The 17,667-nt window shown below is 39.2% G+C and overlaps 1 protein-coding gene and 1 long non-coding RNA gene across 2 annotated transcripts in view; one reads left to right on the top strand and one right to left on the bottom strand.

Moving 5' to 3' along the window:
* The window catches only part of LOC127374038 (uncharacterized), a 28,588-nt gene extending 15,243 nt beyond the window's left edge, over window positions 1-13,345 (bottom strand). Inside the window, exon 1 of the long non-coding RNA XR_007886973.1 lies at window positions 13,203-13,345. This is a non-coding gene — a long non-coding RNA (uncharacterized LOC127374038). The remainder of the gene's footprint in view (window positions 1-13,202) is intronic.
* Window positions 1-17,667, top strand: part of LOC127373978 (uncharacterized) — a 423,284-nt gene that overhangs the window by 204,446 nt on the left and 201,171 nt on the right. The window contains exons 26-28 of the mRNA XM_051418866.1: window positions 14,701-14,786; window positions 16,776-16,949; window positions 17,108-17,281. Coding sequence (XP_051274826.1) covers window positions 14,701-14,786; window positions 16,776-16,949; window positions 17,108-17,281 — 434 coding nt within the window. The remainder of the gene's footprint in view (window positions 1-14,700; window positions 14,787-16,775; window positions 16,950-17,107; window positions 17,282-17,667) is intronic.

Below are 17,667 nucleotides of genomic sequence, written 5' to 3'. Positions count from 1 at the left end.
CTCTGACCTGTAGAGTCCTGTTGATAGTCAGAAATAATTGCCAGCAGCAGATAATGCTCTGCTGATCTTTATTCAATGAGATGGTCAGTTAGCACCATCTAGTGGACAGATAGTAGAACTACATCATTTGATGTGTGATTTCTCTGACACTGACTGGGTTTCTGCCACAGGTTAAACTGGTTCTGACGTCACACGGATGGATTTTGAGACTTGAAGTCACTGTAGAAGAATATTCATAAATAAGAATTTTTTGTCATTTGTGAAGATCCACTGTGTAACACTGCGAATGATTTATTGTCAGAAATGGAATATAGTATTCATAGGTATGTTTTTATTAGTGTATAAATACCTGAACATTGTGTTTTTGGTTCCTTAGAATTAGCAGTTCTTATCTACAGAGGGAAGGGGACTGTATGATTAATTAGCACCATCTAATGGACAGATAATGGAACTACATATCTGATCAGTGATTTCTCTGACACTGACTGTAGATAGAGGAAAGGTGCGACTCTATTTCAATGCCAACAGCGTATTCAGAGGTTTAAAGCACTTTTGTTCTTGCAGCCTTCATCAACTATAATGACAAATGAATCTGAAACAATACAAACACATCCCCAACACTCAGACAGCTCAGGGAGAGGAAGAAGGCAATAAAAATGCTTTTGATTGGGTGCAGTCTGATTCTTGTTTAACTGGTTCTGACGTCACTCTGGTGTTCATTAGACTTGGACCGTGAAGTTTTGAGGGTGTGACAGCGTCCTCAGATAAAATGCACACAGACACCAGGACTGACGAGTACGAACGGAGCAGCTTCTTCTCTTCCAGTGTTTCCTCCACACATGAAGGTGGAAAGTGTCTGTAAGTCAACCTGAAGTGAGTTCAGCAGGTGAGAATCCTACCAGAGAAATGTGTAAATGTTTGATCATCAGGATGACTTTGATCACATTGTGCTGTATCTCTGTTTATCTGGACAGTAGAAATGTTTCCATATGCTGATGAGCTGTTTCAGAATATATCTTTGAAACTTGCTTTCTGTTCTTGAATTTCTCTCCGAGTTAAAGGACGATGCTTTTAGAAAGATTTACATGTAATGTTGTTAGTGTTTGTCAAGTGGAATCAGACGCAGTTTGATTGTTAATACTCTGAAGGGAAGAGCATGGATGAAGAGTTGAGAGCTCACATACAGAAACTTTCCAACACTGACACTGAGCTGGTTTCACTGAAGACCCTTTAGCACAGTCCAGGTCTCAACTGTCCCAGAGTCCTTTCTAGATGGACCAGAGCCAGCCCAGGATCTAAGGGGACTAAGAGGTTGCTTAGGACCCCTCAGCTATCAGGGCCCTCCAAAGCATAGAAAATGTGAACTGTTCTGTCTCTCTGTTCAATTTTTGTCATTAAATATAGGATTATAAGATCTAAAGACACCAGTGGCACCAGAGATTTTCTGTTGCAGATGCTATGGGGATGCTCAACACTTAAGAGGAGATGCTTTGAATTTTGGGGCGTTTCATTATGGAGGTCGCATCGGACCACCCTTGGTATATATATATATATATATATATATACACACGCGTACACGCCCGCATTAACTATACTCGTTCCGCGACTAATAAGCATATATATATGTAAAAGTATTCAACACAATGGCTATAGATACAACATACATAAGCCTGCCAATGTAAACCTCTGAAAATAATATTTCACACAATTCAGTCACAGTCGAGCCCTGAATACAACGGAGCAGCAAACAGCAGCAACAGAAGGCAACAGACACTGTGCACGCTTCGGCCTGCTCAGATCACAAAATCACACAGCCAGTTACCAACACTGGTATAATGATGAATCAGCAGTGTTCCTATTGTTGGAGCATCATAGATAGATAAATTTGTAAAAGCCAACAGAGGGGAAAATCATGCACTTACCATAGAACTTCACAGTCTCGTTTCCCTTCAGGTTGTGACTCAGAACGTGAATGTTTAGGCAGCAAAAAACAATAACAAGCTGCCATACGTTAAGGTCAAAGGTTCACCGGGCGCTGCGCCCATTGGCCAACTAAGATCACATGTTTGCACCTCATGTTTTTTAAGACTAAAATATATATTTTTTAATTATTATTTTAATTCACATTTTTAAACAACACGAAAAAGACTATTCAAACATGACATTAAGTTATAAATATAAAAAATCAGAGACATTTCTTGGGGGTACTGGGCGGATGCTATGGGGGGAGCTACAGCACCACCTAGCTCCTCCCTGGCGCCGCCACTGAAAGACACAGACCTTGATTTTCTCTTGTGACCCATAAATGTGTAAAGTATATTTTGTGGTCAACATACTTTATGTGTGAATCTGGGGGCTGTGTGAGAGGTTTTGGGGTTATCAGAGCTCCAACAAGATTTCTGTCAGCTCTGAATATTTGTGTCATGTTACTGAGAGCAATGAGAACTAATGTGTCTCTGTGATGTAAAGCTTGCTGTAATGAATGAGCATGTTGCTGTGTCTGTGTGAAGGTGTGGGCTCTGCTATGGATCAGTGTGAGGACAGAGAGGAGGGAGTCCCTCCCTCTAAAAGCACTCTGTGTGGGGAACATGACACAAGGACCAAAGCTCAGAGGTGAGATGAGGATCTCTAACTGTCCATGACTCTTCTCCATGTCACAAAGGCTTTGATTCTCCATTTGAAACAAAGACATTTATCTGAGCTAAAGTACGTAGTTGTCAGTATTGAAACAGGGCTGGACAATCTGATCTCCTGATTCATTCCAGTCTGACCAGTTCCACATTCTGCACTTCTGGACTGGACTGGGAGCTGATTGCTCTCTGGTTAGATGTTGTAGCTGCTCTTACTTTAAGGTCCGTGTATCTTTTGGTCATTGGATTTTCCTTTCAGAAACGGGAATTAAAAAACAGAAAACGAGTGGTTATTTGATTTTTGTTTTAAAATACAAAAATTCAAATTGAAATACAAGCCTTTTTTTCTTTTTCATGGTCAAAAGGGGATGAGCGAAATTTAAAAAAATATTTGATTTTCATTTTCTATTTCATATAACAAAAAATAAAATCACTAGAAAATAGAAACAGAAAACTGTTTTTTCATATTCTGAGACCGGATGTTGTCATTAACAGGACGGTGCTGTGGAGAAGAAACAGTAGGCTAGTAGACTGCGGTCAATCCAGCCGTGAGTCCGATCTCCGTGGTCAAATCAGCCGCAATTAAATTTCGAGTGTACAAGTATTCTCAGCATTATGGTAAATGTGGAGAAACTGCGTATTTACTTCCGGTTTTCAAAATGAAGGTATTTAGAACAGTAAGCTATAATTAAAATATGTTACATTAAAGTGTTTCATGCGCCCCTGATGAATAAAAAAAAAAATTATATCAAGTATCTTTACTGCACCAGTGTGGAGAAATGTCAAAATAAAAGCCTCATATTTATGCCTCCAGAGATTGCATATTTGAGCATTTTTGAGCTACTGTAAAAACATATTGCTCAGTGTTTCCTGGCTACTGATGGTATATTTGACTTTTACACATATGAGACTACAACATACTTAATATCAAGCATTTTTACCGTACCAATTTGGAGTAATTCAACAATAAAAGTCCCATATTTGTACCTCCATGTGGCATATTTTCATATATTTGAGCTACTGTAAAAACACTTTGCTCAATAATTCCTGGCTATGGATGGTATATTATACTTCTACACATCTAAGGCCACAAGTATACTTAATATCAAGCATTTTTACAGTACCAATTTGGAGAAATTGAAGAATAAAAGTCCCATATTTATACTTCCAGATTCCATATTTTCTTATATTTTTGAGCTACTGTAAAAACATATTGCTCAATATTTCCAGGCTATGGGTGAAGCATTTTCATTATACTTCAATAATGCTGCAGTAATCATGACAAAATTTCACACAAATGTTTAATAACATCTTGATAATATAAACACTAAACACGAAATCCTACACAATTCTAATTTGTTTACTTTTCACACAAAATGCAATGCCCGTCCACATTCTTCTTATTTTGCTGCTCTGCTGTGTCCATTTGTAGGTAAAAGGGAAAAATAATTAGTTTTAACTTCAAAACACCATTGTACCTACTGTCTCTTCCTCACATATTATTTTTTATATTATTCAGTGTGACAGCTGTTGCAGGTGGTTCCACATACAGTTTACATTTTTACAGTAGCTCAAATATAAGAAAATATGGAATCTGGAAGTATAAATATGGGACTTTTATTTTTCAATTTCTCCACATTGGTACAGTAAAAATGCTTGATATTAAGTATACTTGTAGTCTTAGATGTGTAGAAGTCAAATATATCATCCATAGCCAGGAATTATTGAGCAAAGTGTTTTTACAATTCAATTCAATTCAATTCAATTTTATTTGTATAGCGCCAATTCATAACAGAAGTTATCTCAGGACACTTTTCAAATAGAGCAGGTCTAGACCGAACTCTTTAAAACATTATTTACAGAGACCCAACAGTACCACCATGAGCAAGCACTTGGCGACAAGGGCAAGGAAAAACTGCCTGTTAAAAGGCAGAAACCTAGGACAGATCCTCCGGCTCTAGGTGGGTGGTCGTCTGTCTCGACCAGTTGGGGTGAGAGAGAGAGAGAGAGAGAGAGAGAGAGAGAGAGAGAGAGGCAGAGAGAGAGAGAGAGAGAGCGAGAGACAGACAGACAGCGAGAGACAGACAGACAGACAGGTGCACAGCAACAACAGTATTGGCAATGGCAGTCAAGCAGGACCATGGCAGGAGGCTCCACCAGGATCCATGAGAACCTGCGAGACGAGAAAGCACAAGAACTCCGGGGAAGAAGTGGAGTTAGTAACATACATTAATGGGACATGAATGAGTGCAGAAAGAGAGAGGAAGGGAGTAGCTCAGTGCACCATGGGAAATCCCCCGATAGTCTAGGCCTATAGCAGCATAACTAAGGGATGGTTCAGGACTCACCTGATCCAGCCCTAACTATAAGCTTTATCAAAGAGGAATGTCTTAAGCCTACTCTTGAATGTGGTGAGGGTGTCTGCCTCCAGAACCACAACTGGAAGCTGGTTCCACAGGAGAGGAGCTTGGTAACTGAAGGCTCTGGCTCCTGTTCTACTTTTAGAGACTATAGGAACCACAAGTAGCCCAGCATTCAGAGAACGTAATGTTCTAGAGGGGTAATAGGGTACTATGAGCTCTTTAAGATATGAAGGGGCCTGACCATGAAGAGCTTTATAGGTGAGGAGGAGGATTTTAAATTTAATTCTACATTTTACAGGGAGCCAATGCAGAGAAGCTAGTACAGGAGAGATGTGATCTCTTTTTCTAGTTCCTGTCAGTACTCGTGCTGCAGCGTTCTGAATTAATTGGAGCGTTTTAATGGACTTATTGGGGCAACCTGATAATAAAGAGTTGCAGTAATCCAGCCTTGAAGTAACAAATGCATGGATTAGTTTTTCTGCATCTGTCTGTGATAGGATGTGTCTAATTTTTCTAATATTACGTAAATGAAAGAAGGCGGTCCTAGAGGTCTGCTTTATGTGGGAGTTAAATGACAAATCCTGATCAAAGATAACTCTAAGATTCCTGACAGTGGTGCTAGAGGCCAAGTTAATGCCATCTAGAGTGACTATATCTTTAGACAATGAGTCTCCTAAGGTTTTTGGGGCCAAGAACAAGAATTTCGTTTTTTTCTGAGTTTAACATCAGAAAATTGCAGGTCATCCAGGATTTTATGTCCGTAAGACATGTTTGTAATTTAGATAATTGATTAATTTCATTGGGTTTGATTGATAGATATAACTGCGTATCATCTGCATAACAGTGAAAGTTAATGGAGTGATTCCTAATAATGTTGCCTAAAGGGAGCATATATAAAGTAAATAGTATTGGTCCAAGTACAGAACCTTGTGGAACTCCATGACTAACTGTAGTATTTATTGAAGATTCATCATTAACATGTACAAACTGCGAACAATCTGATAAATATGACTTAAACCAGCTTAGTGCGGTTCCTTTAATGCCAATTTGATGCTCAAGTCTCCCCAAAAGAATATTATGGTCAATGGTGTCAAATGCAGCACTAAGATCTAATAATACAAGTACAGAGACAAGTCCATTGTCAGAAGCAGTCAGAAGGTCATTATTAACTTTAACCAGAGCTGTCTCTGTGCTATGATGAACTCTAAATCCTGACTGAAAATCCTCAAATAAACTATTGTTATGTAGAAAGTCACACAACTCTTTGGCGACTACTTTCTCCAGAATCTTAGAGAGGAAGGGGAGGTTAGAAATCGGTCTATAGTTGCCTAAAACCCCTGGGTCAAGAGTGGACTTTTTAAGAAGGGGTTTAATTACAGCTACTTTAAAGGACTGTGGTACATATCCTGATAATAAAGAAAGATTAATCATATCCAGTAAAGAAGTGCCAATTAAGGGAACAACTTCTTTAAGCAGCCTAGTTGGGATCGGGTCTAATAGACAGGTTGATGGCTTCGATGAAGAAATGATTGAAGTTAACTGATGAAGATCGATAGCAGAAAAACAGTCTAAATATATATCTAAGTTTACATTGACAGAAGTCCCTGAACTTGGAGAGCCACTGATAACTGTTGATGGCAGTTGGTGATTAATTTTTTCTCTAATAGTAATAATTTTATTATAGAAGAAGCTCATGAAGTCATTGCTACTTAAGTTTATGGGGATATGTGGCTCAATAGAGCTGTGACTCTCTGTCAGCCTGGCTCCAGTGCTGAAGAGAAACCTCGGGTTGTTCTTATTTTCTTCTATTAGTGCTAAGTAATAGGCTCCTCTGGCATTACTGAGGGCCTTTCTATAAATTTTAAGATTATCTTGCCAATTTGAGCGATATTCTGATAATTTGGAAGAGCGCCATTTCCTTTCAGATTTTCTAGCTATTTGTTTTAACTGGCGGGTTTGGTGGTTATACCAAGGTGCTAGTCTCCTATGTTTTAATAATTTCCTTTTTATAGGAGCGATAGAGTCTAATGTTGATCGTAGTGAGCCTGTAGCATTATCGACAAGATTATCAATTTCAGAGGGACTAAAGTCGTTATAGGACTCTGTTAGTGTTGGTAGCTCAAACATATGAAAATACCACTTGGTGGTACAAATATGGACTTTTATTGTTGAATTTCTCCAAATTGGTACAGTAAAAATGCTTGATATTAAGTATGTTTGTAGTCTCATATGTGTAAAAGTCAAATATACCATCGGTAGCCAGGAAACACTGAGCAATATGTTTTTACAGTACCTCAAATATGGTCAAATATGCAATCTCTGGAGGCATAAATATGAGACTTTTATTTTGGCATTTCTCCACACTGGTGCAGTAAAGATACCTGATATAAAGTTTTTTTTTATTCATCAGGGGCGCATGAAACACTTTAATGTAACATATTTTAATTATAGCTTACGGCTCTAAATACCTTTATTTTGAAAACCGGAAGTAAATACGCTGTTTCTCCGCATTTACCATAATGCTGAGAATACTTGTACACTCTAAATTTAAGTGCGGCTGATTTGACCACGGAGATCGGACTCACGGCTGGATTGACCGCAGTCTACTAGCCTACTGTTTCTTCTCCACACCACCGTCCTGTAAATGACAAAATCCGGTCTCAGAATATGAAACAACAGCACTTTTTTCTGTTTCTGTTTGGTCCGTGTATGTTTTGGTCATTGGATTTTCCTTTCAGAAACGGGAATTAAAAAACAGAAAACGAGTGGTTATTTGATTTTCGTTTTAAAATACAAAAAATTAAAATTGAAATACAAGGCGTTTTTCTTTTCATGGTCAGAAAGGGATGAGCGAAATTAAAAAATGATTCGATTTTCATTTTCTATTTCATATAACAAAAAATAAAATCACTAGAAAACAGAAACAGAAAAAAGGCCTGTTTTTTCATATTCTGAGACCGGATGTTGTCATTTACAGGACGGTGCTGTGTAGAAGAAACAGTAGACTAGTAGACTGCGGTCAATCCAGCCGTGAGTCCGATCTCCGTGGTCAAATCAGCCGCACTTAAATTTAGTGTACAAGTATTCTCAGCATTATGGTAAATGCGGAGAAACAGCGTATTTACTTCCGGTTTTCAAAATAAAGGTATTTAGAACAGTAAGCTATAATTAAAATATGTTACATTAAAGTGTTTCATGCGCCCCTGGTGAATAAAAAAACACTTTATATCAAGTATCTTTACTGCACCACTGTGGAGAAATGCCAAAATAAAAGTCTCATATTTATGCCTCCAGAGATTGCATATTTGACCATATTTGAGGTACTGTAAAAACATATTGCTCAGTGTTTCCTGGCTACTGATGGTATATTTGACTTTTACACATATGAGACTACAAGCATACTTAATATCAAGCATTTTTACTGTACCAATTTGGAGAAATTCAACAATAAAAGTCCCATATGTATACCTCCAAGTGGCATATTTTCATATATTTGAGCTACTGTAAAAACACTTGGCTCAATAATTCCTGGCTATGGATGGTATATCTTACTTCTACACATCTAAGACTACAAGTATACTTAATATCAAGCATTTTTACTGTACCAATGTGGAGAAATTAAAGAATTAAAGTCCCATATTTATACCTCCAGATTCCATATTTTCTTATATTTGAGCTACTGTAAAAATATAAACTGCATGTGGAACCACCTGCAACAGCTGTCACACTAAATAATATAAAAAATAATATGTGAGGAAGAGACAGTAGGTACAATGGTGTTTTGAAGTTAAAACTAATTATTTTTCCCTTTTACCTACAAATGGACACAGCAGAGCAGCAAAATAAGAAGAATGTGGACTGGCATTGCATTTTGTGTGAAAAGTAAACAAATTAGAATTGTGTAGGATTTTGTGTTTCGTGTTTAGTGTTTATATTATCAAGATGTTATTAAACATTTGTGTGAAATTTTGTCATGCATTACTGCAGCATTATTGAAGTATAATGAAAATGCTTCACCCATAGCCTGGAAATATTGAGCAATATGTTTTTACAGTAGCTCAAAAATAAGAAAATATGCCACATGGAGGTACAAATATGGACTTTCATTGTTGAATTTCTCCAAATTGGTACAATAAAAATGCTTGATATTAAGTATACTTGTAGTCTTAGATGTGTAGAAGTCAAATATACCATCAGTAGCCAGGAAACACTGAGCAATATGTTTTTACCTCAAATATGGTCAAATATGCAATCTCTGGAGGCATAAATATGAGACCTTTATTTTGGCATTTCTCCACAGTGGTGCAGTAAAGATACTTGATATAAAGTGTTTTTTTATTCACCAGGGGCACACAACACTTTAATGTAACAAATTTTAATTATAGCTTACTGTTCTAAATACCTTTATTTTGAAAACCGGCGGTAAATACGCTGTTTCTCCGCATTTACCATAATGCTGAGAATACTTGTACACTAAATTTAAGTGCGGCTGATTTGACCACGGAGATCGGACTAACGGCTGGATTGACCGCAGTCTACTAGTCTACTGTTTCTTCTACACAGCACCGTCCTGTAAATGACAACATCCGGTCTCAGAATATGAAACAACAGGCCTTTTTTCTGTTTCTGTTTTCTAGTGATTTTATTTTTTGTTATATGAAATCGAAAATGAAAATCGAATAATTTTTAAAATTTCGCTCATCCCTTTTTGACCATGAAAAGGAAAAAAACGCCTTGTATTTCAATCTGTGTATCATTCGTTCTTTTCATATTCAATTGAGATTCCAAAATCGGAAAATGAAAAAACGGTTTGTTATTTCCTTATTCGTTTATGAATCTGATACCAAAAAACAAATAACGGTTCATTTTTTGTACTTTCTATTTATTGCTCAGATCAAACATAGCAAATTAAATAACGGGCCACGGATCGATTTCGATTTTGATATTTAATGTTTTCGTTTTGTGTGAACCGGAAGTTATTGTCTTCTTCGTGTGTTGCACTTGGAAGTTTGCAGCAGTTTCGCAAAGCCTGAAAAAAGTCAATCCTGCAGTGACTGTACTCTGTATTTAAGGACTTATTGTACTCTGTGTTTAAGGACTGATTGTACTCTGTATTTAAGGACTTATTAAGGACTTATTAAGGACTTATTTGAAACTGGCAAGACACATGTAGAGATTTCTACTCGGCTGCAGCAGATGGAGATCCAGTGATGTTCTGACAGTCACCGTTTAGTTCCTCTGAACAATCACAATCAGACACTTTAATAATCCCAGGGGGGGAATTACTTTCGTTACATGCTCCATATGAATTAGACATAAATATATTAAGAATATACATATAGTATAATATAAAGTCACACAGTGTAAAGTGGTCGCAGGCTTCCTCTTCAGCAGAGGCTCATAGCAGATGTTGGGTTTGCAGAGGGATGTACGACAACGATGATGACGTGCAGGATAGATAGATAGATAAGAACGAACAAAAAGAGAATAAAAGTTAAGAAGTTAGAAAGCAGACTGGAGTAACAGGCAGCATGCAGCTTTCCGCGCACGCGCCAGGAAGACGAAGATGAAGATGAATGAAAAGATGAAACTCTCCATCATTGATCCTCAGTTTTGAAGACTAACGTTAGTTAAACTGAAGAAGCAAATCAAGCTAACGAAACAATAACTTCCGGTTCACACAAAGCGAAAACATTAAATATCAAAATCGAAATCGATCCGTGGCCCGTTATTTAATTTGCTATGTTTGATCTGAGCAATAAATAGAAAGTACAAAAAATGAACCGTTATTTGTTTTTTGGTATCAGATTCATAAACGAATAAGGAAATAACAAACCGTTTTTTCATTTTCCGATTTTGGAATCTCAATTGAATATGAAAAGAACGAATGATACACGGATTTATTTCAATTTGAATTTTTGTATTTTAAAACGAAAATCAAATAACCACTCGTTTTCTGTTTTTTAATTCCCGTTTCTGAAAGGAAAATCCAATGACCAAAACATACACGGACCCTTTAATTATATGGAATTCAGACAGTGTGTTGAAGTGTGTGACATCAGTAAATTGTGTTCAGTAACACGTCCATAATGTCAGTAATTGAAGACATTGTTCTTATTGTCCAGCCCTGTATTCAAACATTTCAAATTATACATCATTTCACAAAGTCTTTGATTCAGTGAGAATGTTTCTGAATATGTGAGCTTTAATGAATTTCTTTCTATCAGGATCCATCAGAGACCAGACTGTCCTGAACCTGAACCCAGCTGTGTGTCCATGAAGAGTGATCGCTCTATGGAAAATCGTATATACTTCAAAGATGGCCGTCACTCTGTTGATCAAAAGTGAGGATTTCAAACTGATGGTGAAAATAAAATGATGTGTTTTTATCAGACTCTCAGTTGTGAAATCTCCAGTTTTTCAACCTTTACTGACTCAGATGAAGTTCTCTGAGCACCAACACTCTTTCAGCAGCAGCTGCCTCACACTCACACAGTCAAACACATTCACACTGGGAGCTGCCCAGTTCAACCAGTCTGATACAAGCAGACACTGAGCAGCTCCACTGGAGCAGCTGGAGGCTCTAGGTGCCTTGCTCCAGGGCACTTCAGTAGTGTACAGTGAGGGAGGGAGAGCTATATGGAGGGGTTGGTGAGAGCTGTTGGGACTGAACCAAACTGAGCTGTTGATTCTCAGTGGGATCAGCAGGACTAGTAAACCTTTACCACTACAGGGAGTCATCAGATTCACTGTTCACATCCAAATATCACTTCATGGACCTTTACCTTGTGTTTGTCTCTGTGTGGACAGACATAATGTGAGCTCATTCTTCATGATTCCTCCACAGAGTGGACCAGGAGACCTCAGAGGTTCCCAGTGGTCAGTCTGCCCAGCAGCATCAAACACACCTGGACTCCATATTTATGGTCTGTGCATGAACAACAACTACTTTTACATCTATTGTGTTCACAATAATCTCCATGCTGCACTTTTTAGACCAGTGGATTGTCAGTCTGTCCAACATGGATCTGATGTTTGCTTCCATGATTTGACTTTGATTGAGTCATTCATATAATATTCTGTTCCAGCTGCTGGAGGACAACATTGTCACTTTTGTGAAGAACGAGCTGAAGAAGATCCAGAAGGTTCTGAGTCCAGATTTCCCAGAATGCTCAGAGAGTCAGAGGGAGGATCAGGAGGTGTTGGATGGTGAGGATGAAGAGCAGAGGAGGAGCAGCAGAGAGGCATTTCTGAAGATCACAGTGCATTTCCTGAGGAGAATGAAGCAGGAGGAGCTGGCTGACTGTCTTCAGAGCAGTAAGAGGATTTTAACAGATTGAACATGATGGAAAGAGGAAATGGAGGCAACATGGGAGAAGTTTACTTTTAAAACTTTGCTGATAATATGATGCACACATTGTATCAGATCTATGAATTCTTCTGGACTGAAAACAGAAACTGTTGACAACTGATGAGCTGAAGAGATTTAATGGAGGAGGAAAATAAATACCATCTTGATGTCTTAAAGTTTACATCCATCAGATTTATTGGAGCTTCTACTTATTAACTACATTTCTTATTTCTTCATTCAGGAACTGTTGCTGCAGCGTGCCGACGTGAACTTAAATCGAAGCTGAAGAAGAAGTTCCAGTGTGTGTTTGAGGGGATTGCTAAAGCAGGAAACCCAACCCTTCTGAACCAGATCTACACAGAGCTCTACATCACAGAGGGAGGGACTGCAGAGGTCAATGATGAACATGAGGTCAGACAGATTGAAACAGCATCCAGGAAACCAGACAGACCAGAAACAACAATCAGACAAGAAGACATCTTTAAAGCCTCACCTGGAAGAGATGAACCAATCAGAACAGTGATGACAAAGGGAGTAGCTGGCATTGGGAAAACAGTCTTAACACAGAAGTTCACTCTGGACTGGGCTGAAGACAAAGCCAACCAGGACATACAGTTCACATTTCCATTCACTTTCAGAGAGCTGAATGTGCTGAAAGAGAAAAAGTACAGCTTGGTGGAACTTGTTCATCACTTCTTCACTGAAACCAAAGAAGCAGGAATCTGCAGGTTTGAAGAGTTCCAGGTTGTGTTCATCTTTGACGGTCTGGATGAGTGTCGACTTCCTCTGGACTTCCACAACACTGAGATCTTGACTGATGTTACAGAGTCCACCTCAGTGGGTGTGCTGCTGACAAACCTCATCAGGGGGAAACTGCTTCCCTCTGCTCGCCTCTGGATAACCTCACGACCTGCAGCAGCCAATCAGATCCCTCCTGAGTGTGTTGACATGGTGACAGAGGTCAGAGGGTTCACTGACCCACAGAAGGAGGACTACTTCAGGAAGAGGTTCAGAGATCATGAGCAGGCCAGCATAATCATCTCCCACATCAAAACATCACGAAGCGTCCACATCATGTGCCACATCCCAGTCTTCTGCTGGATCACTGCTACAGTTCTGGAGGATTTGTTGAAGAACAGAGAGGGAGGAGAGCTGCCCAAGACCCTGACCGAGATGTTCATCCACTTCTTGGTGGTTCAGTCCAAAGTGAAGACCATCAAGTATGATGGAGGAGCTGAGACAGATCCACACTGGAATAATAACAGCAAGAAGATGATTAAGTCTCTGGGAAAACTGGCTTTTGAGCAGCTGCAGAAAGGCAACCTGATCTTCTATGAATCAGACCTGACAGAGTGTGGCATCGATATCAGAGCAGCCTCAGTGTACTCAGGAGTGTTCACACAGATCTTTAAAGAGGAGAGTGGACTGTACCAGGACAAGGTCTTCTGCTTCGTCCATCTGAGTGTGCAGGAGTTTCTGGCTGCTCTTCATGTCCATCTGACATTCATCAACTCTGGAGTCAACCTGCTGGCAGAAGTACAAACAACATCCCGGTTGTCTAAAGTCTTCCAAGACAAACCTAAACTGAAATATCTCCACCAGAGTGCTGTGGACAAGGCCTTAGAGAGTCAACAAGGACATCTGGACTTGTTCCTCCGCTTCCTCCTGGGTCTTTCACTGCCGACCAATCAGAATCTCCTACGAGGTCTGCTAACACAGACAGGAAGTAGCTCACAGAACAATCAGAAAACAGTCCAGTACATCAAGAAGAAGATCAGTGAGAATCTCTCTGCAGAGAGAAGCATCAATCTGTTCCACTGTCTGAATGAACTGAATGATCGTTCTCTAGTGGAGGAGATCCAACAGTCCCTGAGTTCAGGACGTCTCTCGAGAGATAAACTGTCTCCTGCTCAGTGGTCAGCTCTGGGCTTCATCTTACTGTCATCAGAAAAAGATCTGGACATGTTTGACCTGAAGAAATACTCTGCTTCAGAGGAGGCTCTTCTGAGGCTGCTGCCAGTGGTCAAAGCCTCCAACAAAGCTTTGTAAGTACAGAAATAGTTGGATTTCAGTATTATCACTCAAATACTCTGCTATCTTTCCCACTTAGAGAGATTATGAAGATAATATATATCACCAACATTGGGAACTCCTCACAAGCTGATATCATTTTTACAGCACTAATTTAAAGTGTTTCTGGTTTTGGCTGAGTGATAAAGTGCTGGTCACAAATGTTATTTTTCTTATTGTTGATCATTGTCTCTACAGACTGAGTGACTGTAACCTCTCAGAGAGAAGCTGTGAAGCTCTGTCCTCAGTTCTCAGCTCCCTGTCCTCTAGTCTAAGAGAGCTGGACCTGAGTAACAACAACCTGCAGGATTCAGGACTGAAGCTGCTTTCTGTTGGACTGAAGAGTCCACACTGTAAACTGGAAACTCTCAGGTCAGAATTCGTCTGTTCAACTGATAACTAGGGATGGGAATCGAGAACCGGTTCTTCTTCAGAACCAGAGCCCAGTGAATCGATTCCTTGGAACCGTTAGCTTGCCTGCTTAACGATTCTGCTTATCAGTTCCGCTCATTGCAAATGCGTCATGACGTCACACACACGCTGCGTTGTTTTGGTTCAGAACGCAGCAAACATGGCGTCGAGGCAGAACCGCTCTAAAGTTTGGTCATTTTCACGCGCAAAGACGACAATACGGTCACTTCCAACATTTGTAAAGTTTCCATTTCGTCAAAGGGGGAACTACCTCCAATATGCAGAAACATTTGGTGACACAGCATCAATTCATTTGCAGGACTGTTGCGTGTTTGATACCCTACTACCTAGCGACACAAGTGTGTTAAGACGCAGCGGAGCTAACGGGACACCATCTGTTATCAATGCCGAAGGTAACTTTAAATGACATGATCATTTTTCTGCACAAAAATTATTATACTTATTGGCTAAAAATGTGTGTCAAAATAAGTAATTTCATTGGTTACATTTTCGTGTCCTATCAACACATGGCTAGTTTTAATATTCAAATGAGCCATGTGTCGATTCGCCACAGTTGCTACCACCAGGCTGTCAATCAAGCTCTCAGAGACAGTGAACTAAAGTTAGCCTTTATCTATCCAGATAAAAACATTAAGAACAGTTTCTGTATGATGTTAATTAAACCAGGGGCGTAGGAATGAGTTTAACATTGGGGGGGGGGGACATATTGGAATCCTGACAGATCTGTTAATGGTCTGAACAGAAGTATGTCATAAATTAACTACACTGCAAAATATTCACAAATATATATTTATTCTACTAAAAAGATACATTTGTTAAAGCAAAGAAAAACACATTTTGAATGGCAGTAAGGAACTGATAAATATCAAATCAATTCTTTAATTGCAGGCCTAATCATCCAGTTTTGTAGATTAATAAATAACATGGGAAGAATATTGATCAAAATTTGAATTCAAATTTTCTCTTCTTAGTTGTATCTTATGCCTCAAACCTTCCTCTCATGATCAACAAACTAAAATCACCTCACCCTTCATATAGCACCTACCTGCAACTCTGCAGTGCTGGCTCTCCCTGCATCACCCTCACCACTGTTAGTGTCCAGCTGAACTTCATCTGATCTCTAATATGAAAGCAGTGGAGATGAATAAGGTATAGAAAAATACTGATGGGAATGTCAAGAACAAGCGAACAACACACAGACTAACTCCTTTCTAGATGTGGGAGATGTGTAACATTACTCGTTTTCAAGTTACACAGGTTAGGATGATGGAAAAATCATGTTCTTTTACGATCATCTTAAATACCAGGCATGAAAACGGTCAGGGGTGCAAAAGGTAAGAAGGATATTAGCCCTCTAGGGGGGTCCGGGGGCAAGCCCACCCGGAAGAAAATTTTGAATATTCCATATTTTAAAGCATCAATCTGATGCATTTTGAGATGCATTTTTTGCCAACCTGGGGAGAGCTGGAGAAACTTAACTTCAGCCATGAGTCAAAAATATTATGGCCTCCTTACTAAGTATTATGCAACTTCGGGATAAGGATTGGCTCTATGGGCTGGGTCGGTCGGACTGGGGTGCGAAGCGGGGCTGGGCTCGAGCCGCGGCTGGGGGAGCAGTCGCCCCGTCGTTAAAGCGAGTTAATACAAACAAACAAATTTGTACTTATTCCCTCACCCAATGAGAATCGATAAGAGAATCGATAATGGAATCGGAATCGTTAAATTCTTATCAATTCCCATCCCTACTGATAACCACTTTAAACCTGAATTATTATATAATATTATTATTATGTATCACCAACATTGGGAATTCCTCACTAGCTGATATCATTTTTACAGAACTAATTTAAAGTTTTTTGGGTTTTGGCTGAGTGATAAAGTGCTGGTCACAAATGTTATTTTTCTTATTGTTGATCATTGTCTCTACAGACTGAGTGACTGTAACCTCTCAAAGAGAAGCTGTGAAGCTCTGTCCTCAGTTCTCAGCTCCCAGTCCTCTAGTCTGAGAGAGCTGGACCTGAGTAACAACAACCTGCAGGATTCAGGACTGAAGCTGCTTTCTGTTGGACTGAAGAGTCCACACAGTAAACTGGAAACTCTCAGGTCAGGATTCGTCAACCTGTTCAACTGATAACCATTTTAAACCTGAATTATTATGATGGATACAATTGAAATCTTCCTAACATTGTTTTGTTTATTTAGTTTGAGTCTCTTTCCTTGAACATGTTTATTATGTAATGTGTTGTTCTTTGTGTTTGCAGGCTGTCAGGCTGTCTGATCACAGAGGAAGGTTGTGCTTCTCTGGTCTCAGCTCTGAGCTCCAACCCCTCCCATCTGAGAGAGCTGGACCTGAGTAACAACAACCTGCAGGATTCAGGACCGAAGCTGCTTTCTGTTGGACTGAAGAGTCCACACTGGAGACTGGACACTCTCAGGTCAGAATTCGTCAACCTGTTCACCTGATAACCATTTTAAACCTGAATTATGTTGATGGATACAATTGTAATCTTCCTAACATTGTTTTGTTTAATTAGTTTGAGTCTCTTTCCTTGAACATGTTTATTATGTAATGTGTTTGTAGCACCCCAACACTCAGTAAATGCTTAAGTTAAAGCAACTCACCTTGGACTTAAATGATGGGGTGTTGGGGTTCGATTTATTAAGGTAACTACCACAAAGGTTAACCTGTTTTGTGTGAAACTTGTTATGGCCTAATACTTTATGAATAACCAACAACTCTGTTAGACTAAGCAGTGACTCTATTCACACGTACTCTACACTATCAAATAAATGAAATAATAGTTAACTAACCAGTTGTTTT

The sequence above is a fragment of the Dicentrarchus labrax genome, unplaced genomic scaffold, assembly GCF_905237075.1.
Source record: "Dicentrarchus labrax unplaced genomic scaffold, dlabrax2021, whole genome shotgun sequence".
In the NCBI taxonomy this organism is placed as follows: Eukaryota; Metazoa; Chordata; class Actinopteri; family Moronidae; genus Dicentrarchus; species Dicentrarchus labrax.
Note: the sequence above shows the minus strand (reverse complement) of the source record. Positions and strands in the feature narration are given on the sequence as shown.